Source organism: Puntigrus tetrazona, chromosome 18, assembly GCF_018831695.1.
Source record: "Puntigrus tetrazona isolate hp1 chromosome 18, ASM1883169v1, whole genome shotgun sequence".
NCBI classification, from domain to species: Eukaryota; Metazoa; Chordata; class Actinopteri; order Cypriniformes; family Cyprinidae; genus Puntigrus; species Puntigrus tetrazona.
The window spans coordinates 5,937,865-5,958,411 of NC_056716.1; the positions used below are offsets into that span (position 1 = coordinate 5,937,865).

The following is a 20,547-nucleotide window of genomic DNA, read 5'->3' on the forward strand; positions in this document are numbered from 1 at the left end:
CACTACTTCAAAAATACAATGTACTTGTGACACTGTAAAAAGAATGGCATCTACGCTGATATTAGTCCTGTTTCTTAATCTGTTTCACAGTTTGTGTCTAGACTAGATGGTGGATCAGCATCCAGAGATTATGTTCATCAGAGACCAGAACACCTAGATGCGCTCTGTGGACCGATCACCAGATCCGGATGCACACACTACACTATCTAACACAGCTGCGTTTAAAATTGAATTGGAAGTTAAGTGCTGGGCATCCGGTCAGAGTCTGGTTTCTTTTTTCTCCATTCTATATGTATGGGGTTTTGGTTCTTTGCCGCTGTCGCCTTTGGCTTGCTTTGTTGGGGACACTTAACTTCTAGTGATTATCGTTGAATTGATTACAGAGAGGATTGGTGGATTGGTGGATTAGGTGAGGATGACTGTATCAAGCAAACTGCTTCTTATAACATGTCAAAAAGTTGTGGGCTACTTTTGCATCGGACTGTTAGAAAAGCAGAAGTGCCATCTAGTTTGCGAAAAGGCTCAAAGGGAGGAGTATCGAATGAGTCCGATCGTAAAGGCTGATTCTACTTCTTTTTTTGATTAAATTATCCACTGTCTGATTCTGCGTGCACGGATTAAAGATTGATACAAATTATGTTCTGTGAGAGCCAGCCAGCCCAAGAAGTATTGATGATGGGAAAGTTCAGAGGATAATCGAGAAATATTGAGTCGATAAGTACTTTCTAGATTTTTTTTGTTTTATTAGTAGCTTTCAAGAGTATATTGTACAATCATGAGCCCTGCCACAATAGTTACAAATATGAAGAAATTTCCTCCGTTGAAATTATCACAGAACTGCTGGTTGTTGAAGTGTTTGATGGAACCTCTTATGGACTTCACTATTGGATATGTGGTTGTCACAGATTTCATTGTAATTGTTATGGCCAGGTGAGGTTGCCGCGTCTTGATGCTTGAGTGGAGCCTTAACTTGATCTGGAGGAAGATTAAGTTTTGTATTTTTGGTTTTAGTAAAGGAACTATTTCCGAAGAAACAAAGATCGTAGAGCTGGGCTTTACTTTTTTTCTGAGAAAATTTGACCTATGAATTTAGACAGCGCTTGTCTTTATCCCACAATGGTCATTTTCCAATAGGATTGATGGATGGTGAAGCTGAGGTGTAAAATGAAGATAGGTATTACAATGTCTGTCTTGTTGGTGGAGGTGAACAAAGTCTTCACGGCTTGGTGTGAGAGTAGCTGCACTTGTTGACCTCTGTCCGCACATCATGGCCTCAGGCTTCGTGATAGATGTAGCACAGGGATCATTCAATCAATGCACAGCTGAACAGATGAGTTTTTAGTTTGGATTTAAAAGTGGCTCACTAAGTGTCACTGAGGGTAAGAAAAGAGAAATAGATGCTGAGTTAGAGATAGATTGTTAATTAAAAATACTTTTGCCTAAATAATAATAATATATCTATTTAACCAATTTGTTCAGAATGGTTTTATGTATATAATTGCATACTTAATAGTTAATTTAACATAATTGCAGACCAAAGTACTAACTGTTCTTGTTAAAACAGAGAGGAAAGATTATAAGTATATTTATAACCATTGACCATGTCCTCTTTTATTATTATTATTACTCTGGTTTTAAAATAGCTTAGTATACACACTATACTATACTATATGTATATAGTAATCATTATTTAAATGTTATTTATCATGTTTCCTTCAATGATTATTCATACCATTGCACATAATAACATCAGTACCATGATACGTTATCAGTACTCGCATAGTATATTTTATTGGTTCAAATGCATGACTGACATCTAGAGGACATTTTCAAAATCCATTAATCAGTCAGTCACTTAATAAACAAAACACGAAAGCAAAAAACAAAAAACAAAAAAAAAAAGCATAAGTATATATAATTGATCATTAGTCAATTGTTTACCTTGCAGCTCAACATTAAACCAAAAAAAAAAAAAAAGTCTTGCTTTCCAGGGATGCCCACTTGACATTGCATGCTCTATTAAAGGAACACCCCACACAAGCTTCATCATAAATTAGTAGAGTGAGTGAGTGGGTCAGAAAGAGAGATGTGGAACACTCTGTATATTTTTCTATACCTGTCATTTAACTTTATCTCTGCATATTCAATCCTCAAATCAGATACATGTCAGCTCCAGGGACGCTTCAAGTTGAATGGAATGTACCAGGATGGAGATTTTATACTTGGAGGCCTGTTTCATGTTCACTTTTTCACAGTCTTTCCAGAACTGACCTTCAGAACGGTGCCAGAACCACCATACTGTGAAAAGTGAGTGAGTCTGTGTCCTGAATGACTACACAAAAAGTGAAAAATATTTTAGAATATTGTAATACTAATAATAATTAACCACTTACCTAAGCTAATTTTAAATTATAAATAAATACATTAATAAAATAAATATCTAAATAAATCTATATTGAAACCACTTCTTTATAAAACATTAATATTTATATTGTTTTGATTTTTAATTCTATTTGTTATTATTATCTTTTTTATTCCCTCTAGATTCAATATAGAGATCTTCCAGCAGGCACAGACAATGGCTTTTGCAGTAAATGAGATCAATAAGAATTCAAACTTGCTGCCTAACATCACTCTTGGTTACCATCTTTATGACAACTGTGTGAGACTAGGAATAGCGTTCCGGGCTGCTATATCCCTGGCTACTGGAACAGAGGAGTACTTCTCCAACCTAAACTGCACTGGCCCTCCTCCAGTGATTGGGATTGTGGGAGATCCAAGTTCAACTCCTTCCATCGCAATTTCCAATGTTCTGGGGCTGTTTCGAGTACCTATAGTAAGATGCTTAAAAAAAAAAAAAAAAAGACAACAAATATTTTTGCATGTTTTTTCAAGTGTGCTTATGTGCGCAAAAAAAAGAAAAAATAGCACTGATTATTATCACTCTTTTTCTCTTTCTTCCAACTGATTAGGTTAGTCACTACGCCACCTGCTCCTGTTTGAGCGACAGGAAAAAGTACCCCTCTTTCTTCAGAACAATCCCCAGTGATGCCTTCCAGGTCCGGGCTATGGTTCAGATCTTGAGACATTTTGGATGGACCTGGGTTGGTCTTATATACAGTGATGATGACTATGGCATCTACGCTGCTCAGTTATTTCGACAAGAAATGCAGCTGTTTGGATATTGTGTTGCTTTTTCTGAAATCCTTCCCCATGATAATAACCACAAAGACATTCAATTTATAACAGGAGTGATTCAGGCCTCTACAGCTAGGGTGGTGGTTGTTTTTTCCACTTCATCCTTTCTAATACCTTTGATGGAGGAGGTGGTGTTACAGAACATAACAGGCAGACAGTGGATTGCTAGTGAAGCTTGGACCACTTCACCTGTATACCACACTCCACGTTTCCTACCAACTCTGGGGGGCACACTGGGCATTGCTATCAGACGTGGAGAGATTGAAGGGTTACGTGAGTTTCTTCTACGTCTCCATCCCAGTAATGATCAAAAAAACAATATAGTGAGAATTTTCTGGGAAAACATGTTCAGGTGTAGTTTTGAAAAAGGGGGCATAGTGATAGATGGAGAGGAAGTGAAAAAGGTGTGTACAGGACAGGAGGATCTGAGCATCACAGAATCACCATACACTGATGTTTCTGGGCTGAGAGCAGCATATAATGTCTACAAGGCAGTTTATGCACTGGCACATGCACTTCATGACCTGATGCAGTGTGAGGAGGGGAGAGGACCATTCAGTGGGAACAGATGTGCTGATAAAACCAACCTTAAACCTTGGCAGGTAAGACCCACAGGTATAGTACAAATTTTCTACAGGCAAACTGACATCATCTACTATTTGGATTTTTCTACTACAAATGTATGTAAATTAGCACATTTTTCATTAAATAATTGACTCATTTGCATATCTAAACCTACAATTTTAGAACATTTGTAGTAAGCTGGATCAGACCTGCACTTCTCGCCTTAAATTTCAGATAAACATTTAACACTTGTCTTCTTTAACCACTGTACAGCTGGTTCACTACCTACAGAAAGTAAACTTCACCACAGGCTTTGGGGATCACGTTTCATTTGATAAAAATGGAGATGCTCTGCCCATCTATGATGTACTGAACTGGCAGCCGAGCTCTGATGGGTCAATAAGGATTCACGCAGTTGGTGTGGTGAATGAAGGAGCGAAAACAGAGATGGTGCTCAGACTGGATGAGGATGCAATATACTGGAACTTTAAGACCAAGAAAGTAATAAACTGTATATTTTAATGTATAGTCTATATACTAGTCATAACTGTGATAAGTCAGATGAGGGTAAATGAATGAACATTTTGTTATTGTATTAAAAGAGATGAAAAATCCAATACATAAAAAAAACCATGTCTCTTTCAGCCCCCAAGGTCTGTGTGCAGTGAGAACTGTCCCCCAGGAACCAGACAAGCCAGGAAGAAGGGCCTCCCTGTCTGCTGTTTTGACTGCCTGCCATGCAGAGATGGAGAGATTTCTAATGCAACAAGTGAGGAAATTGTTGATTCGAAAATTGGAACTTAATTTGATGTGAAGTTTTCTTCAGTTTTGCTCTGTGTCTCTTTTTATTACTCACAGATGCTATTGATTGCACAATCTGTCCAGATGAGTTCTGGTCCAACTCAGATAAGGACCAGTGTGTCCCGAAAGAAGTAGAGTTTCTATCCTATGAGGATCCACTGGGCATCTCTCTGACCACTGCCTCTTTGCTTGGCACCTGCATCTGTGTTCTTGTGATGATCATCTTTGCTCTTCACCGTAACACTCCTATAGTACGAGCCAACAATTCAGAGCTCAGCTTCCTTCTGCTGGTGTCACTTAAACTGTGTTTTCTGTGTGTGCTGCTGTTCATTGGCCAGCCACAGTTGTGGACATGTCAGTTAAGACATGCTGTGTTTGGTATAAGTTTTGTCCTGTGCATCTCCAGCATCCTGGTCAAGACTATGGTAGTAATAGCTGTGTTCAAGTCATCTCGACCAGAGGGTAAAGGGGCAATGAAATGGTTTGGAGCAGTTCAACAGAGATGCACAGTTCTGGTCCTAACAGCACTTCAGGTTGTGATATGTGCAGTCTGGCTATCAACTGCCTCTCCAACACCACATAAAAACAGCCAGTATACTCGCTCTAAAATAGTATATGAATGTGCTATAGGATCAGTTGCTGGTTTTTCTTTGCTTCTGGGATACATTGGACTACTGGCAGCAGTAAGCTTCCTGTTAGCCTTCCTGGCAAGAAATCTTCCAGATAATTTTAATGAAGCAAAGTTCATCACTTTTAGTATGTTGATCTTCTGTGCTGTATGGATTGCATTTGTTCCAGCATATGTGAGTTCTCCAGGGAAATATGCAGTTGCTGTGGAGATATTTGCCATTCTAGCATCTAGTTTTGGATTACTGGTGGCCATTTTTGCCCCAAAGTGCTACATCATTCTTTTACATCCAGAGAGAAATACTAAAAATGCCATCATGGGAAGAGAAACACAAAATAAGTAGTTTTACATTATTAAGGTGTAAAACTGTTTAGTCAATTTTGACTAGTTGTCAATTACTTCACTGATTAATCAGTGGGTTTTGATTGAATATATTTAGCTTTTGCAATTCATTAAAATACAGACTTAATGTACACATACTGCATAAAGTGTTATAAAAATAAAAGTCAAAGTGGTGTGATTTTACTACAACATTTTTTTTTTAATTATAAGATTACAGCCATAATTTTTGGAAAATAAAGGATAAAGGGTTTCTTTTTATTTTGATGGTCCCTTTTTTAACATTCAACAGAATGTTCGAAAGGGACCATCAAAATAAAGTATTGCCAAATAAAGTTTAAATTATTATAATAAAAGTCAGAATTTTTAAGAATAAAGTCAAAATTATGAGGTCAAAACATTTTGAAAATAAAGTTTTCAAAATGGGGCTAAAAGACGTACATGACAGTTATAGTGTGATTAAGGTGTCAACATGTCTATACTGCACTTTACCAATACAACTAAATGGGAATATAAGTAGCATCCACATATCTTAATTTGGTTTCTGTTTGAGTTTGACCTTTAGCAGGATTTAGGTAATCAAATATTTGTTTAGATGGTAGATTATTAATCAGAGTATTATCTTAATCATATTAAAATTGGAATATTGTTGTCCATGTAAACGCACTCATTGACGCCATACAGTTTTTAAAACATTTCATCACTAAAGATACACAGAGACTATAAGAGACTTGTAATTCTACTAGAATTGGAAAACCACACATTTGAACATACATCAGTATGACAAGAACTAAAATTATTTGGAATTAAGTTCAATTTGATTTTTAATTTGGCTTATGTCCTATTTGTTAACACATAGAAGGTGGGGTTTATGACCTATTGTGCAGATAGACACCAGATTGTTATCAATTGATTTGGCTTCACTTTTGTGGCATACTTGGTTGTAAATCTAGATTTCAATCATTTTTATTATTAATATTGATTATTATTATTATTATTAGTAGTAGTAGTAGTAGTAGTAGTAGTAGTAGTATTTTCCTATTCAGAAATAAACTTTCTCTGAATGAGTAATAAGCTATTATTAAAGCTACTATTATTTTTTCCATGTAAAATACAGATCAAACTGATTGTCTAGCTCACTAGTCCTGTTCTTGGAAAGCTACTGTCCTTAAGACTGAACTTCTTTATTATTTTGTTTGTTTAGGAGTGTTTGTTTGGGATTGGAGCTGAAATCTGCAGAACATATGGCACTTTACTGTCTGTTGCTGTACACGCAAAGCATTTTACAATCAACCATCACCAGTGTGCAGCATCCACTTGGATGATGCGTTGGCTGTGACAAGACATCACATACCAGCAACAGGTGGAGAGGAAAGAGAGGGAAAGTGTCAGTCAAGTGAAAGGAGATTATTGGGAAGCTATTATTATTCCCAGTGGAGGGAATATGGCCTGTGTTACACCCCTACTTTTTGTGAGAAGTGCCATGGGATTATTAATGACCACAGAGTCGAAAACCTTGGTTTAACGTCTCATCTGAAAGACAATGCTCTTTGACAGTATAGTGTCCCTGTCAATATACTGGGGCGATAGGACCCACACAGACCACAGGGTAAGCACCTCCTGCTGGCCTCTATAACACCTCTACCAGTAGCAACCTAGTTTTTCGCAGGAAGTTTCGCATCCAGGTACTGACCAAGGACTTGGATCCAGCTTGGAATGAAATTGCATCCTCCAACAGGGAACAGCAGGCTCCCATCACAGAAGCAACTAATCACCTACATGCAAGTAGCCCTCAGGCTAACAAGAAAAAGTATGGTCATGCTCTTAGCCCTAGAGAGCATGGTACTCTATCACACCCTACTGTGTGCTGTGTTTTATGAGCACCCGCTCAGTTCAGTACAGAAGAGAAACATCTCTAGGGTACTTCTGTAACCATGGTTTCTCATCACAAAGTCCAGGTGAGAAGGGGCCACTGGGAGGGTCTGAAGAGGAAAGTGCCAACAAAAGAGTGGTCTTAATACTCAGATAATGGTCTAAGATCTCTTCAGTGAGCTCAAATGGTGGCCCACAGAGAGCCTCTAGTACCACAGTCAGGTCAAATGTGGGGACACTTAAAGTACTTGAGGCTTCATTCTCAGTGCACTGCAAAGGAATTCATTACCCACTGAATGTCTACCAAGAGTGGTGTGGTAGGCCGAAATTGCCACCACGTAAACCTTCATGGTGGAGAGGGTTAACCCTGCAGAGAGACTGGCCTGAAGGAACTCCAGCACTGCACCAGCTGGGCAGTCAACTAGGTCTAGCAGGTGTTCTCTTCACTATGAAGTGAAAATCTTCAGGGCGTACAGTTTACTTATAGAGGGAGAATGGTTTCAACGACCTTGGTTGAGACACTGGCATAAACAGACAGCCTCGGCCACTTCTGAACCATCCAGACCCAGTGGAGCTGAATGAAGTAGATAGAACCAGAAGGGACAGTATGCATTCTCTTGAAGAGGTCCACCTCTGCTCAAGTGAACACTCTCCAGATCTGCTCTACCACCTTGTGGCGAACAGTGTTCGGCACGTTACTTTAAAAAAGTAATTTGTTATAGTAACTAGTTTTTAACGGAGTAACATTATTATAAAAGTTACTAATTACCTGTGAAAGTAACTATTCTGTTACTTAATAAAAAGATCAAATCTGTCAAACAACTTGGATGTCCCTAATATTAAATATGTTAAATGAATGAAATGGACACTAAATAGAATAAAACATTATTATAAAACATTGTACACTAACCTACACTATTTTTGCCCTATGTGGGACAATGTGAGAGACAAATATTATCAACTCTCTATGAACACATTGGCAATAAAATTGGATAGTAATTTTTAATAGCATTATAATATTATTTGGCTTCTAATTTAACATTATAAGTTGACAGAACTTATAACCATGACTGCATATTTGTCATTGTCACCAAGCTAGCAGAGGGAGCCCTTACCTCTGGGTGATCTGCATTCACTCCCTCTGCTACTACTTCCTGTTCCTGGACTATAAATTCAGAAGCAGGCCACTCACCTGCAGGTTGCATTGTTCGCCTGTTCTATTGTAGTTTCAGAGTTTTCCAAGTTGTAGATTCTTTGGTTTTGACCCTGCCTGTCTTCAGATTCTGTGATTGTTTGCTGCCTGACCTGACCTCTGCCTGTATTTGGATTTTGTTGTTGCCTTGCCTCTGATACTCCTGTTTGCCCTGATTGACGCCTGCCTGCTATGACCATGCCTTTGTTTAATAAAAGCCTGCACATGGATCCGCACGCCTCAGACCCCTCATTCGTGACAGTCATGTTGACTGAGTTTAGGACTGGTGGTGGTATTCAAGATATTGTTTGTCATTTAGTCTTTATATAAAAAGGCAAAAAAATAAAAAATAATAGTGATGAAACTAATATTAATTCTTCTACACTAGAATTAATGAGCTGCTGGGTTCATTAATATCAATCACGTTGTCTGTGTTCAAATTGATTTACTGAGTGCCAACCAATAAAATTTTTGCTTGCGCATTAGTTTCGCTCACTGCCAGAGAACCCGGCAGTTCTTAAAAGCTGAATAATTTCAGATAACTCTGTTTACATGTAGTGCATCAATTCTGCATGGTAAAACTCTCTCATTCAGTATCTTTCTTTGCGTGTGTGAAACAAAGCTATGGTGACCCGTGCACCTTCAAGCTAGTTTACAGTATGTCAAATAAAATTGTAGGCCCAATAATATAAGCTTATAATAATTTATAGTAATGCCACATTTTATTTTAAATAATGGTAACTGTGTTGTAACAGGGTAAACAGTATTTAGTTTGATTAGTCAATACTGGAAAAAATAATGCCATTAGTCACGCCGTTTTTTTTTTATAACACCGTTGTTTCCATCACAGGTGGTCGACAACACATCTGTAGTCTCTTACATAAACCACCAAGAAGGTCTGCGTTCACGCACCTTGTTACCAGATCTTTGTGTGGGCCCAGAACAGACTTTTACTGAGCTACTGCAAGCTAGGTTCTCTACAGGGGTCATCAACTCCACCCTGAAGGTTCACGTGGTCGCGATCTCGGCCTACCACGCTTCTGTCGGACATACAGTTGGTAGAAACCCCCAGGCCTCCAGTGCGATCCCAGGTTCCAACATGGGATCTGGCAGTGGTGTTAGAGGCCCTCTGTGGGCCACCATTTGAGCCCATACAGGAGATCTCTGATCGTTTTCTAAAAAATAAAGACCACACTGCTGCTAGCACTGTGTTCTCTGGAGACGTTTTGGTCTCATGTTCAGCAGGCCAAGAGGTATCACATTGAATGCAGCTGCCATCAGACCCAGCAGTCTCTGAAACTGCTTGAAAGTATGTGACAACCCTTCTCACATTTTCCAACTTCAGTGAGGTTAGAGTCGTTCCAAACAGGGGGCATATGTTGCCTGCATTGTGGTCGAATTCCACACTACACCAAGATAAGATGTCCTATGTGCTGGAGAAATCACGCTTTTCTTGGCATTCACACTTAACCCTAGCTCTCTCATGTGAGCAAGCACAATATCTCAATACTAAATAGCTGACTATGTCAATGTAGCATGTAGTGCAGTATCCACACACTTCATAAGAGCAGGGTGAGAGTGCAAAGCCGTAGTAAGTTTCCATTTTTTGAAAGCTTTTTTTTTTTCACCTGCTATGGAAGCACTTACAGTTGCTCCTTAATGCTTAAGAAAGATGAAAGAAAACAATCTGACTCTGTGGCATAAGGAAAACACCATAAAGAGACCAGCCCAGAAAATGGAGCGCAGGTGAGGAAAAGTATTCCAGGAAAGTATCCCATTGTACATGTAGCGCCCCCTGCCCTCTTAGATATGTCCTAACCTAAGCTCTATAGGGTAGAGCACTGGGCTCCTTTAATGGTTATCTCTCGACTATAAATTTCAGCCTCACCTCTGATACCACTTCTTAGAGAGATTTAGGGATCCTAAATGAGTAATCTGATACCCGTATGCAACAAAAGAGATTTATTTATAAAACAAAAAAAAAAATATAGAATTAGTATATATGTTAGTAGGATGACAAAGATATGATATGTATGCTCAGAAGATATATATTAAAAATAAGCCATGGTAAATTACAATATGAATAAGTTCAAATATGAATACCCAATACAGGTACAGAAATAATACACCTAGTGGATTACTCCGGAAAATAAACTCAACTTTATAAGTTTCCACCCCTTTATGTTTCTCTGAGGCACTGGGGTTTTTCACCAGGCATCAACAAATGTCAAGTTCCAGTGCACTACGAAACACAAGTATTACAGTAACCTGTTTCACCCTTATTATAATGATATTTAAAGCAAAACAGCATATAAACCGTGGGCCCACTGACACAATAACCACCCTCATACCCACTCCCGATGCAGGCCTGATTCGTAGCTTGAGTGCGTAGTGGCCTTCAAAATGCAATTGGCCTCTTCACTCTCCAGCGAGCTAAAATGAAACCAACAAGCAGTACCTATAATTCGTACTCGGTCTCGATCGTCACCAAGTCCGGCTCGCAACAGTCTCACCAACCGTTGTTCGTCCCTAGCAGCGGGAAAAACACTCCCGGTGGCTGGGCGTCATGTCCCTAGAGGACCTGTGAGCGCTTCTGGTGACTCAACGGGTCTATCTGATCTTCTCTTCCACTTCCCAAGATGAATACTGACCACAGTACTACGGGATGGTACTATTTAATGCACCTAATCAAACGATTTGTCCAAATCCTCTTTTACGGCGTGTTCAGACTGAAACTAAAATCACTGAAACTAAATCACAATCTAACACCTAAATCAAACTTAAACGCTTCTATGAAAATATTAATTTTAACTGGATTGTTTTCAGTTATAAACGGTAGATATCGATCAGAATCAACCTGTTTCTTTCACTACTCTCCTCTTTCCGTACCTTATCTTTTTTTTCAGGTTTCATTTAGATCTCCCTTCTCCAAACCAATCACGTACAACTCACCTATAAAGAAGGCAGGAATTAACTAATAAACCTCCAATCAACAGAAATCCATCAAACATGCTGGTGAAAACCACGTTTTTGTTAAAGTACATTTCAACCGATCTTTAAAAATTCGCTTAATATCTTAAAGGGGGCATTCACTTATACTTTTTTTTTTGTACAGGTTACATAATACACATTTAAAATTATGAATATTAAGAAAATAGGGTCCTGTTAACTAATTTTTATCAACAACAAATTAGACATAAGCGAACACTTTGGTACTGGAAGGGAACTGGTACTGGAACTATACCTAACCAGAAAAGCAGTAAAAATGCTAGATCTGATTATTTTTCATCAAACACAGAACCCCCAGTATTTATTCAATACAGTGACTAAATTACCTATAAAGCCCTGAATGGTTTAGCTCCTCAATACTTGAGCGAGCTCTTATCACATTATAGTCCTGCACGTCCGCTACGTTCTCAAAACTCTGGCCATTTGATAATACCTAGAATATCAAAATCAACTGCGGGCGACAGATCCTTTTCCTATCTAGCACCTAAACTCTGGAACAATCTCCCTAACTCTGTTCGGGAAGCAGACACACTCTGCCAGTTTAAATCTAGATTAAAGACACATCTTTTTAACTTAGCCTACACATAACACACCAACACACTTTTTATTATTCAAATCCGTTAAAGGATTTTTAGGCTGCATTACTTAGATTTGCTGGAACCGGGAACACTACTCCTAAAATACGATGTACTTGTGACATCGTAAAAAGAATGGCATCTACGCTAATATTAGTCCTGTTTCTTTCTCAATCTGTTTTCACAGTTTGTATCCAGACTAGATGGTGGATCAGCACACAGAGATTATGTTCATCAGAGACCAGAAAACCTAGATGCGCCCATCGAAAGATCACCAGATCCTGATGCACACACACATACACACACACACTAAGTCATTTACACTATCTGACACAGATGCGTTTAAAATTGAACTGGAAGTTAAGTGCTGGGCGTCCGGTCAGAGGAGAACTGACCCCAACTGAGTCTGGTTTCTCCCAAGGTTTTTTTTTCTCCATTCTGTATGCATGGGGTTTTGTTTCCTTGCCGCTGTCGCCTCTGGCTTGCTTGGTTGGGGACACTTAACTTCTAGTGATTTAACGTCGAATTGATTACAGAGACCGTCTCTGCATTTAATGAAGAATTGGTCACTCTCGTCATTACACATCCCTGTCATTGTACTCTTCTACATTATACTGTACAGTGCTTTGATGCAACCTGTGTTGTTAAAAGCGCTATATAAATAAAAATGATTGATTGATTGATTGATTGACTAAATTAATGAAAAATAAAGCTTCAACAGGTGCTAACATTCCCAAGAGTACAGCAGTAATGACTTTATGAACTACTTTACTTCCAAGATTGATAATCTTAGAGATAAAATTGCAACTATGCGGCCATCAGCTATAGTATCATATTAAATAGTGCACTACAGATCCCCTGAGGAAAATTCCACTCATTCTCTATTATAGGAGAGGAAGAATTGTACAAATGTGTTAAATCATTTAAACCAGCAACATGTCCTATTCCATCTAAACTATTAAGAGTTGCTTCCAGAAGTCATAGATCCGATTCTAACCATTATTAATTAATTACTGTCATTAGGATATTTCCCTAAAAACTTCAAATAGGTTGTAGTAAAGCCTCTCATTAACCCCAAAAATTTTGACCCCAAAGACCAATACTTCCAAGTCACAGGAAGTTCTCAGGTTCGCATTGAGGGGATTAGCGCACCAATACTGAGTTCCCTTCCCTTTGTTCTGGTACTCTCACCCATGCATTTTCAAAGTGTGTAGATCTTGCCCTGGCAACATTGCAACTCCAGACCATACACATTGTTGTGGGATTCAACCATGATGCAGGCACGTCTGTCCCCTGCTCAGACTGAGTCAAACTCACTGTCAAACTGCTTCAGAAACTGCTTAGGTTTGATGGCAGCTGCATCCAACATGATACCTCTTGGCCTGCTGTGCATGAGACCCCTACAGTGGTGGCTCTAGACCAAGGGATTTTCCCCAAGGGGAAAGCTGCTTTGCACAATCAAAGACAACAGACAATGTGTTTGTGCTTTAGACATGTGGAGGAAACCTTGGTTCTTGTCTCAGGGCCTGGTGCTGGGAGCTCCTTGTCACCGTGTAACGCTAGTGATGGACGCGTCCCTCACTGGTTGGGTATTTCGGTAATTCAAGCCTTGAAGTTATATCTCACACACAACACATTGTTGGTGTCGTACATCAACCACCATGGTGGTCCGCGTTCATGTTTATTATGCAAGATGGCACGCCATATCCTTCTGTGGTCCCAGGACAAGTTCCTCTCCCTTAGAGTACTTTATATTGGCATCACAATGTGGGGGCAGACATCCTGTCAAGACAGAGGTCGAGGGCCAGGGAATGGATGCTCACCCCAAGTTGGTGAAGCAGATTTGAAGAGTTTTCTATCAGGCAGAGTTGGACCTCTTTGTGTCTCAAGACACGACACAAAGTCCCCTCTGGTTCTCTCTAGCTCATCCAGCTTCCTGGGAGTGGACACTATGGTACAGATGTTGCAGAGGCTTCACTTAGACACTTTTCCACCAATCACTCTGCGCCTGGGAGTTCTAGCCAGAGTACACTGGAACTTTGACTGTCCTACTGTTATTAGCCCAGTTCTGGCCAGGCCAAGTGTGGTTCTCCATGGAAGATTCAAATTTGGAGAGATCTCCTCCCACAGGCAGTGGGCACCATCTTTCACCCCCATCTGGAGCTATGAAAGGTGTGGGAGTGGGCTCAGAGGGGTAGGCCTACTAGCTTCAGGTCTCTCAACTGAGGTTGTTGAGACCATTCTTCAATCTAGAGCTCCCTCTAAGAGGAGAGTGTACACCATGAGGTGAAGGCTATTCACCTCATGGTGCAGAGAAATCCAGTTTGACCCTCTTAACTGTCCAACAGTGCTCAAATACTTACAGGCTAGACTCTCCGCTGGGTTATCCAACTCCACCCTGAAGGTTCATGTGGCGGCTATAGCGTCTTACCATGCCCTTCTTGATGGACAGTCTGTGGGTAGTGACCCATTGATGGTACACTTGCTTTGCGGTGTGCTGAGGTTGAGGCATCCAATACAGTCTTGTAAAAGCTCTCTGTAGGCCTCCATTCGAGCCCATAGAAGATATTTCAGATCATCATCCAACATTAAAGACTGTGTTCTTGCTTGCTATAAATTCTCTAAAGTGAGTATTTGATAATTATTTTTAATGCGACCACGCACGCAAGTTATTAACACTTTCGTTGTTACAGTCGTCCATGTGAGACACGTGCAACATGTAAACGCCCACACCAGCTCTCGTGCACAAAGCTTGAGAATTCATCTAGTACATCTCAGGTACTGTTCATTTCTGGAAGAAGAGAGGAATAATGCTGGAATGTTTATATTGTTTGAAACATCAAGTGAAACATTTTGAATGTGAATAGCGTTTCGTTCTAATAAGTATGTTTATTTTTTGCATTAGTTTGTGTTAAAAAGACATAAACTTGAACACATTTACTAGTTAGGCTTTTCCTAAACTATAATTACTGACTAAAATGATTGCAATCGAGTGAAACGTTTTGAATATAACGGGTGCTTTGTTGTTTCTAATATTCTTATGACACAATGTTTCCATATTCTATATAAATTTTAAATATATTTCTAATGTTATAAACAATATTAATTTGTTTCTTGGATTTAAAATGTCCCTTTTACCATAATAAAAAGCATGTGTGGTTCTATGACTACAAAAATTATATATATATATATATATATATATATATATATATATATATATATATATATATATATATATATATATATATATATATATAAATAGGCAACATAATGCTGACGTTTTTGTTTTTTTTTGGTTTTTTTATAGTGATACCTGCTCCACTGATGAATCCTGATGCTTTCACTCGAGGGTCTTCAACTGTTTACCTCTTGGAGCGGTGTACAAACAGCACATATTCAAGTATACTGATATTCTCTGGTAACACAAGCTTGACTTCTTGAATCTGCAAACACTAAATATCAGGTATAGCTTACATCTTTCACTTGTTGAACAGTTTTCAGGAAGGACTCAAAGCCTGTTCACATCTGTGTGGTTAGATCCGTGTGCTCAATAATGTGTATTGGACCTTTAGTATGTATGTTTTAATAATACAACTAATTTTAAAAAGCCAGTTTTCATTCTACTCACATTATTTCTTACCTGCCTCTAAGTCACAGTTAAAAATTAAGAATTTAAATCAATATATTGTTTTCTGTGAAGGAGTAAGTAGAATAATTTTCACATCATTTATGGTAAAATGCTACAAGACTGGTTACTCCAAAGTCTTATGCGGAGCTATTCAGTAGAAGTTTTATGGCCTTATTGTTTCAGCTACATGTTTTTTGTTTTTTTTTCTGAAAATGTATAATCCACACATTTCTTTCTAAATAATGCAGACATTTACATCCATCTTTTTTTCATATTACTGTAGCACAGTTTGTGCTGAATACAAAATAATTACATCTTGACCAATAGTGTGTTAAAAGCACAAATGTCAGGGCATGCCAAAACATCTTTTTTAGGGCCCTAGAGGGACTAACCTAACATTAAATAAGTTGTAATAAATTATGCTGATTTAAGAAAACTATAATTGAGGGAATAAAATCCAGACACCCTCATTTCCAGGAATGGGCACTTGGCACCGCCTGCTCTCTAAAAGTAACACCCCCACAATCTTCATCATAAATTAGTTAGAAGAACAAGTTAGTGGGTCAGAAATAAAGAGAGATGTGGACCTCTCTAATCATCTGCCTGTATCTTTCCTTTAAATTTATTTATGCAGCTTCAGTCCTTCAATCAGGTACCTGTCAGCTTCAGGGACGCTTCAGGTTGAATGGAATGTACCAGGCTGGAGATGTTATACTCGGAGGCCTGTTTGAGGTTCACTTCCTCACAGTGTTTCCAGAGCTGAGCTTTAGAACAGAGCCAAAGCCGCCGTATTGTGAGCAGTGAGTCTGAAGTGGATAAGTATGGCTATACAGGGATATACAAGCTATAAACTGTTTCTTACTAAAGTGAATTTTCTCCAATGATGTTTCACTTCTTCTTCTTATTATTATTATTATTATTAGTAGTAGTAGTAGTAGTAGTAGTAGTGGTATTGTTATTATTTATTTTTTTTTTTTTTCATTATTATTTTTTTTTAAACGTTTAAATATCAACATTTATCTCACTTTTTCTTAGATTTGATATGGCAAGTTTCCAGCAGGCACAAACCATGGTTTTTGCTATAGATGAAATCAATAAGAATCCAAACTTGCTGCCTAACATCACTCTTGGTTACCATCTTTATGACAACTGTGTGATGCTAGGAATTGCATTCCGGGCTGCTATATCCCTGGTTAGTGGAACAGAGGAGTCATTCTCCAACCTAAACTGCACTGGCCCTCCTCCAGTGATTGGGATTGTGGGAGATCCAAGTTCAACTCCTTCCATCGCAATTTCCAGTGTTCTGGGGCTGTTTCGAGTACCTATAGTAAGTTACTATATATATATATATATATATATATATATATATATATATATATATATATATATATATACATACAAAAGACACTGTACATATTTTTAAGGTTTTTTAATGTGCTTGTGTGTGCAAAAAGAAAAAAAAAACAAAAGCACTGATTATCATTAGTCTTTTTCTCTTTTTCATGTCTTTATTCCTCTTTCCTAACTAATTAGGTTAGTCACTACGCCACCTGCTCCTGTTTGAGTGACAGGAAAAAGTACCCCTCTTTCTTCAGAACAATCCCCAGTGATGCCTTCCAGGTTCGGGCTATGGTTCAGATCTTGAGACATTTTGGATGGACCTGGGTTGGTCTTATATACAGTGATGATGACTATGGCATCTATGCTGCTCAGTTATTTCAGCAGGAAATGCAGCTGTTTGGATATTGTATTGCTTTTTCTGAAATCCTTCCCGATGATAATAACCACAGAGACCTTCAGTTTATAGCAGGAGTGATTCAGGCCTCTACAGCTAGAGTGGTGGTTGTTTTTTCCACTTCATCCTTTCTAATACCTTTGATGGAGGAGGTGGTGTTGCAGAACATAACAGGCAGACAGTGGATTGCTAGCGAAGCTTGGACCACTGTACCTGTATACCACACTCCACGTTTCCTACCAACTCTGGGGGGCACAATGGGCATTGCTATCAGACGTGGAGAGATTAAGGGGCTACATGAATTTCTTCTACGTCTCCATCCTAGTAATGATCAAAAAAACAATATAGTGAGAATATTCTGGGAAAAAATGTTTAGGTGTAGTTTTGAAAAAGGGGGCATAGTGATAGATGGAGAGGAAGTGAAAAAGGTGTGTACAGGACAGGAGGATCTGAGCATCACAGAATCACCATACACTGATGTTTCTGGGCTGAGAGCACCGTATAATGTCTATAAGGCAGTTTATGCACTGGCACATGCACTTCATGACCTGATGCAGTGTGAGGAGGGGAGAGGACCATTCAGTGGGAACAGCTGTGCTGATAAAACCAACCTGAAACCCTGGCAGGTAAGACCCACGGGTATAGTACAAATTGTGCAAATTCTAATTATAATGCTCTATATTGTTTTAAGAGGAGACACTGCAGGTGAAAGCTTTTTTTTCTTTCCTGCACCTGTCAAGTTTGAGATTTTGGACTGTCTGGGTTTTCATTATTATTATTTTTTTCCAGACTAGTGGAAAAAAACATTTAAAAGACACTGCTTATCTATTTGTGTCAATAGATTTCAATTAACAACATATTTGTAAAATATATATTTTTTTAAATTATATGTTTTCTCCTACACTGAGCAATGAATATCCACTTTAGTAGCACACACCACATTTTACATTTGTATTCTTGTTTATATCTTGAAGGTTTTCATAGAGGGATTTGTTAATATATAATTGGTTAATATAAATTAGCTTTGAAAATGATATCATCCAATGTTTAGATTTTTCTACAAGAAATGTATGTTAATTAGCACATATTTAATTAAATTATATATATATCTAAACCTAATATTTTAGAAAAGTTGCAATACAAAAAAGATTGCAGAGAGTAAGAAAGGCAAGAGCTATTATTGCCCCCTGCAGTTTTGCCTTAAATTTCAGATAAACATTTAACACTTGTCTTCTCTAACCACTGTACAGCTGGTTCACTACCTACAGAAAGTAAACTTCACCACAGGCTTTGGGGATTATGTGTCATTTGATAAAAATGGAGATGCTCTGCCCATCTATGATGTACTGAACTGGCAGCCGAGCTCTAATGGGTCAATAAGGATTCAGGCAGTTGGTGTGGTGAATGAAGGAGCGAAAACAGAGATGGTGCTCAGACTGGATGAGGATGCAATATACTGGAACTTTAAGACCAAGAAAGTAATAATCTGTATATTTTAATGCCATCTATTTTTAACATGTATACTATATACTAGTCATAACTGTGATAAAACAAATGAGGGTAAATGAATGAAAATTTTGTTATTGCATTAAAAGAGATGAAAAATCCAATAGATAAAAAAATGGATGATGTCTCTTTCAGCCCCCAAGGTCTGTGTGCAGTGAGAACTGCCCCCCAGGAACCAGACAAGCCAGGAAGAAGGGCCTCCCTGTCTGCTGTTTTGACTGCCTGCCATGCAGAGATGGAGAGATTTCTAATACAACAAGTGAGGAAATTGTTGATTGGAAAATTGGAACATAATATGGTGTGAAGTTTTCTTCAGTTTTGCTCTGTGTCTCTTTTTATTACTCACAGATGCTATTGATTGCACAATCTGTCCAGATGAGTTCTGGTCCAATTCAGATAAGGACCAGTGTGTCCCGAAAGAAGTAGAGTTTCTATCCTATGAGGATCCACTGGGCATCTCTCTGACCACTGCCTCTTTGCTTGGCACCTGCATCTGTGTTCTTGTGATGATCATCTTTGCTCTTCACCGTAACACTCCTATAGTACGAGCCAACAATTCAGAGCTCAGCTTCCTGCTGCTGTTGTCACTTAAACTGTGTTTTCTATGTGTGCTGTTGTTCATTGGCCGACCACAGTTATGGACGTGTCAGTTAAGACATGCTGTGTTTGGTATAAGCTTTGTCCTGTGCATCTCCAGCATCCTGGTCAAGACTATGGTGGTAATAGCTGTGTTCAAGTCATCTCGACCAGAGGGTAAAGGAGCAATGAAATGGTTTGGAGCAGTTCAACAGAGATGCACAGTTCTGGTCCTAACAGCACTTCAGGTTGTGATATGTGCAGTCTGGCTATCAACTGCCTCTCCAACACCACATAAAAACAGCCAGTATACTCGCTCTAAAATAGTATATGAATGTGCTATAGGATCAGTGGCAGGTTTTTCTTTGTTGTTGGGATACATTGGACTGTTGGCAGCAGTAAGCTTTCTGTTAGCTTTTCTTGCAAGAAATCTTCCAGATAATTTTAATGAAGCAAAGTTCATCACTTTTAGCATGATAATCTTCTGTGCTGTGTGGATTGCATTTGTTCCAGCATATGTGAGTTCTCCAGGAAAATATTCAGTGGCTGTGGAGATATTTGCCATTTTGGCTTCTAGTTTTGGACTACTGGCAGCCATATTTTCCCCAAAGTGCTACATCATTCTTTTACATCCAGAGAGAAACACTAAAAATGCCATCATGGGTAGAGAAACACAAAAGAAGTAATTTTACATTAAGGTAATTGTCAGTTACTTCACTGATTAATCAGTGGGCTTTGATTGAATATTCAGCTTTTGAGTTATGTAATGTACACATACTGCATAAAGTGTTATATAAATAAGCATGTTGTGCAATGGCGTGACATTACTACAACAGTGGTTTAGGGCCATGTTAAAAAAAAAACAAAAAACAAAATTTGAATTATGAGATTATAGTCAGAATGTTACCAGAATTTAATTATGTG

The 20,547-nt window shown here is 38.6% G+C and overlaps 2 protein-coding genes across 2 annotated transcripts; both read left to right on the top strand.

Annotated features, from left to right (window-relative positions):
• Positions 1-2,086: 2,086 nt before the first annotated feature.
• Positions 2,087-5,534, top strand: LOC122323199 (extracellular calcium-sensing receptor-like). The gene is made up of 6 exons (XM_043216890.1): positions 2,087-2,307; positions 2,545-2,836; positions 2,973-3,800; positions 4,036-4,263; positions 4,408-4,531; positions 4,621-5,534. Exons 1-6 carry the CDS (start codon positions 2,087-2,089, stop codon positions 5,532-5,534), a joined length of 2,607 nt encoding a protein of 868 aa, XP_043072825.1.
• A 10,851-nt stretch (positions 5,535-16,385) lies between these two features.
• Positions 16,386-20,309, top strand: LOC122323197 (extracellular calcium-sensing receptor-like). Its single transcript, XM_043216888.1, has 6 exons — positions 16,386-16,606; positions 16,842-17,133; positions 17,340-18,167; positions 18,792-19,019; positions 19,183-19,306; positions 19,396-20,309. Exons 1-6 carry the CDS (start codon positions 16,386-16,388, stop codon positions 20,307-20,309), a joined length of 2,607 nt encoding a protein of 868 aa, XP_043072823.1.
• Positions 20,310-20,547: the final 238 nt, after the last annotated feature.

Bases quoted from the DNA above. Each gene is read 5' to 3' on its own strand.
- LOC122323199 (XM_043216890.1), top strand. From the start codon at position 2,087: ATGTGGAACACTCTGTATATTTTTCTATACCTGTCATTTAACTTTATC. The intron at 2,837-2,972 runs GTAAGATGCTTA...CCAACTGATTAG, and splicing joins GGCTGTTTCGAGTACCTATA to GTTAGTCACTACGCCACCTG. The intron at 4,532-4,620 runs GTGAGGAAATTG...TATTACTCACAG, and splicing joins AGAGATTTCTAATGCAACAA to ATGCTATTGATTGCACAATC.
- LOC122323197 (XM_043216888.1), top strand. From the start codon at position 16,386: ATGTGGACCTCTCTAATCATCTGCCTGTATCTTTCCTTTAAATTTATT. The intron at 17,134-17,339 runs GTAAGTTACTAT...CTAACTAATTAG, and splicing joins GGCTGTTTCGAGTACCTATA to GTTAGTCACTACGCCACCTG. The intron at 19,307-19,395 runs GTGAGGAAATTG...TATTACTCACAG, and splicing joins AGAGATTTCTAATACAACAA to ATGCTATTGATTGCACAATC.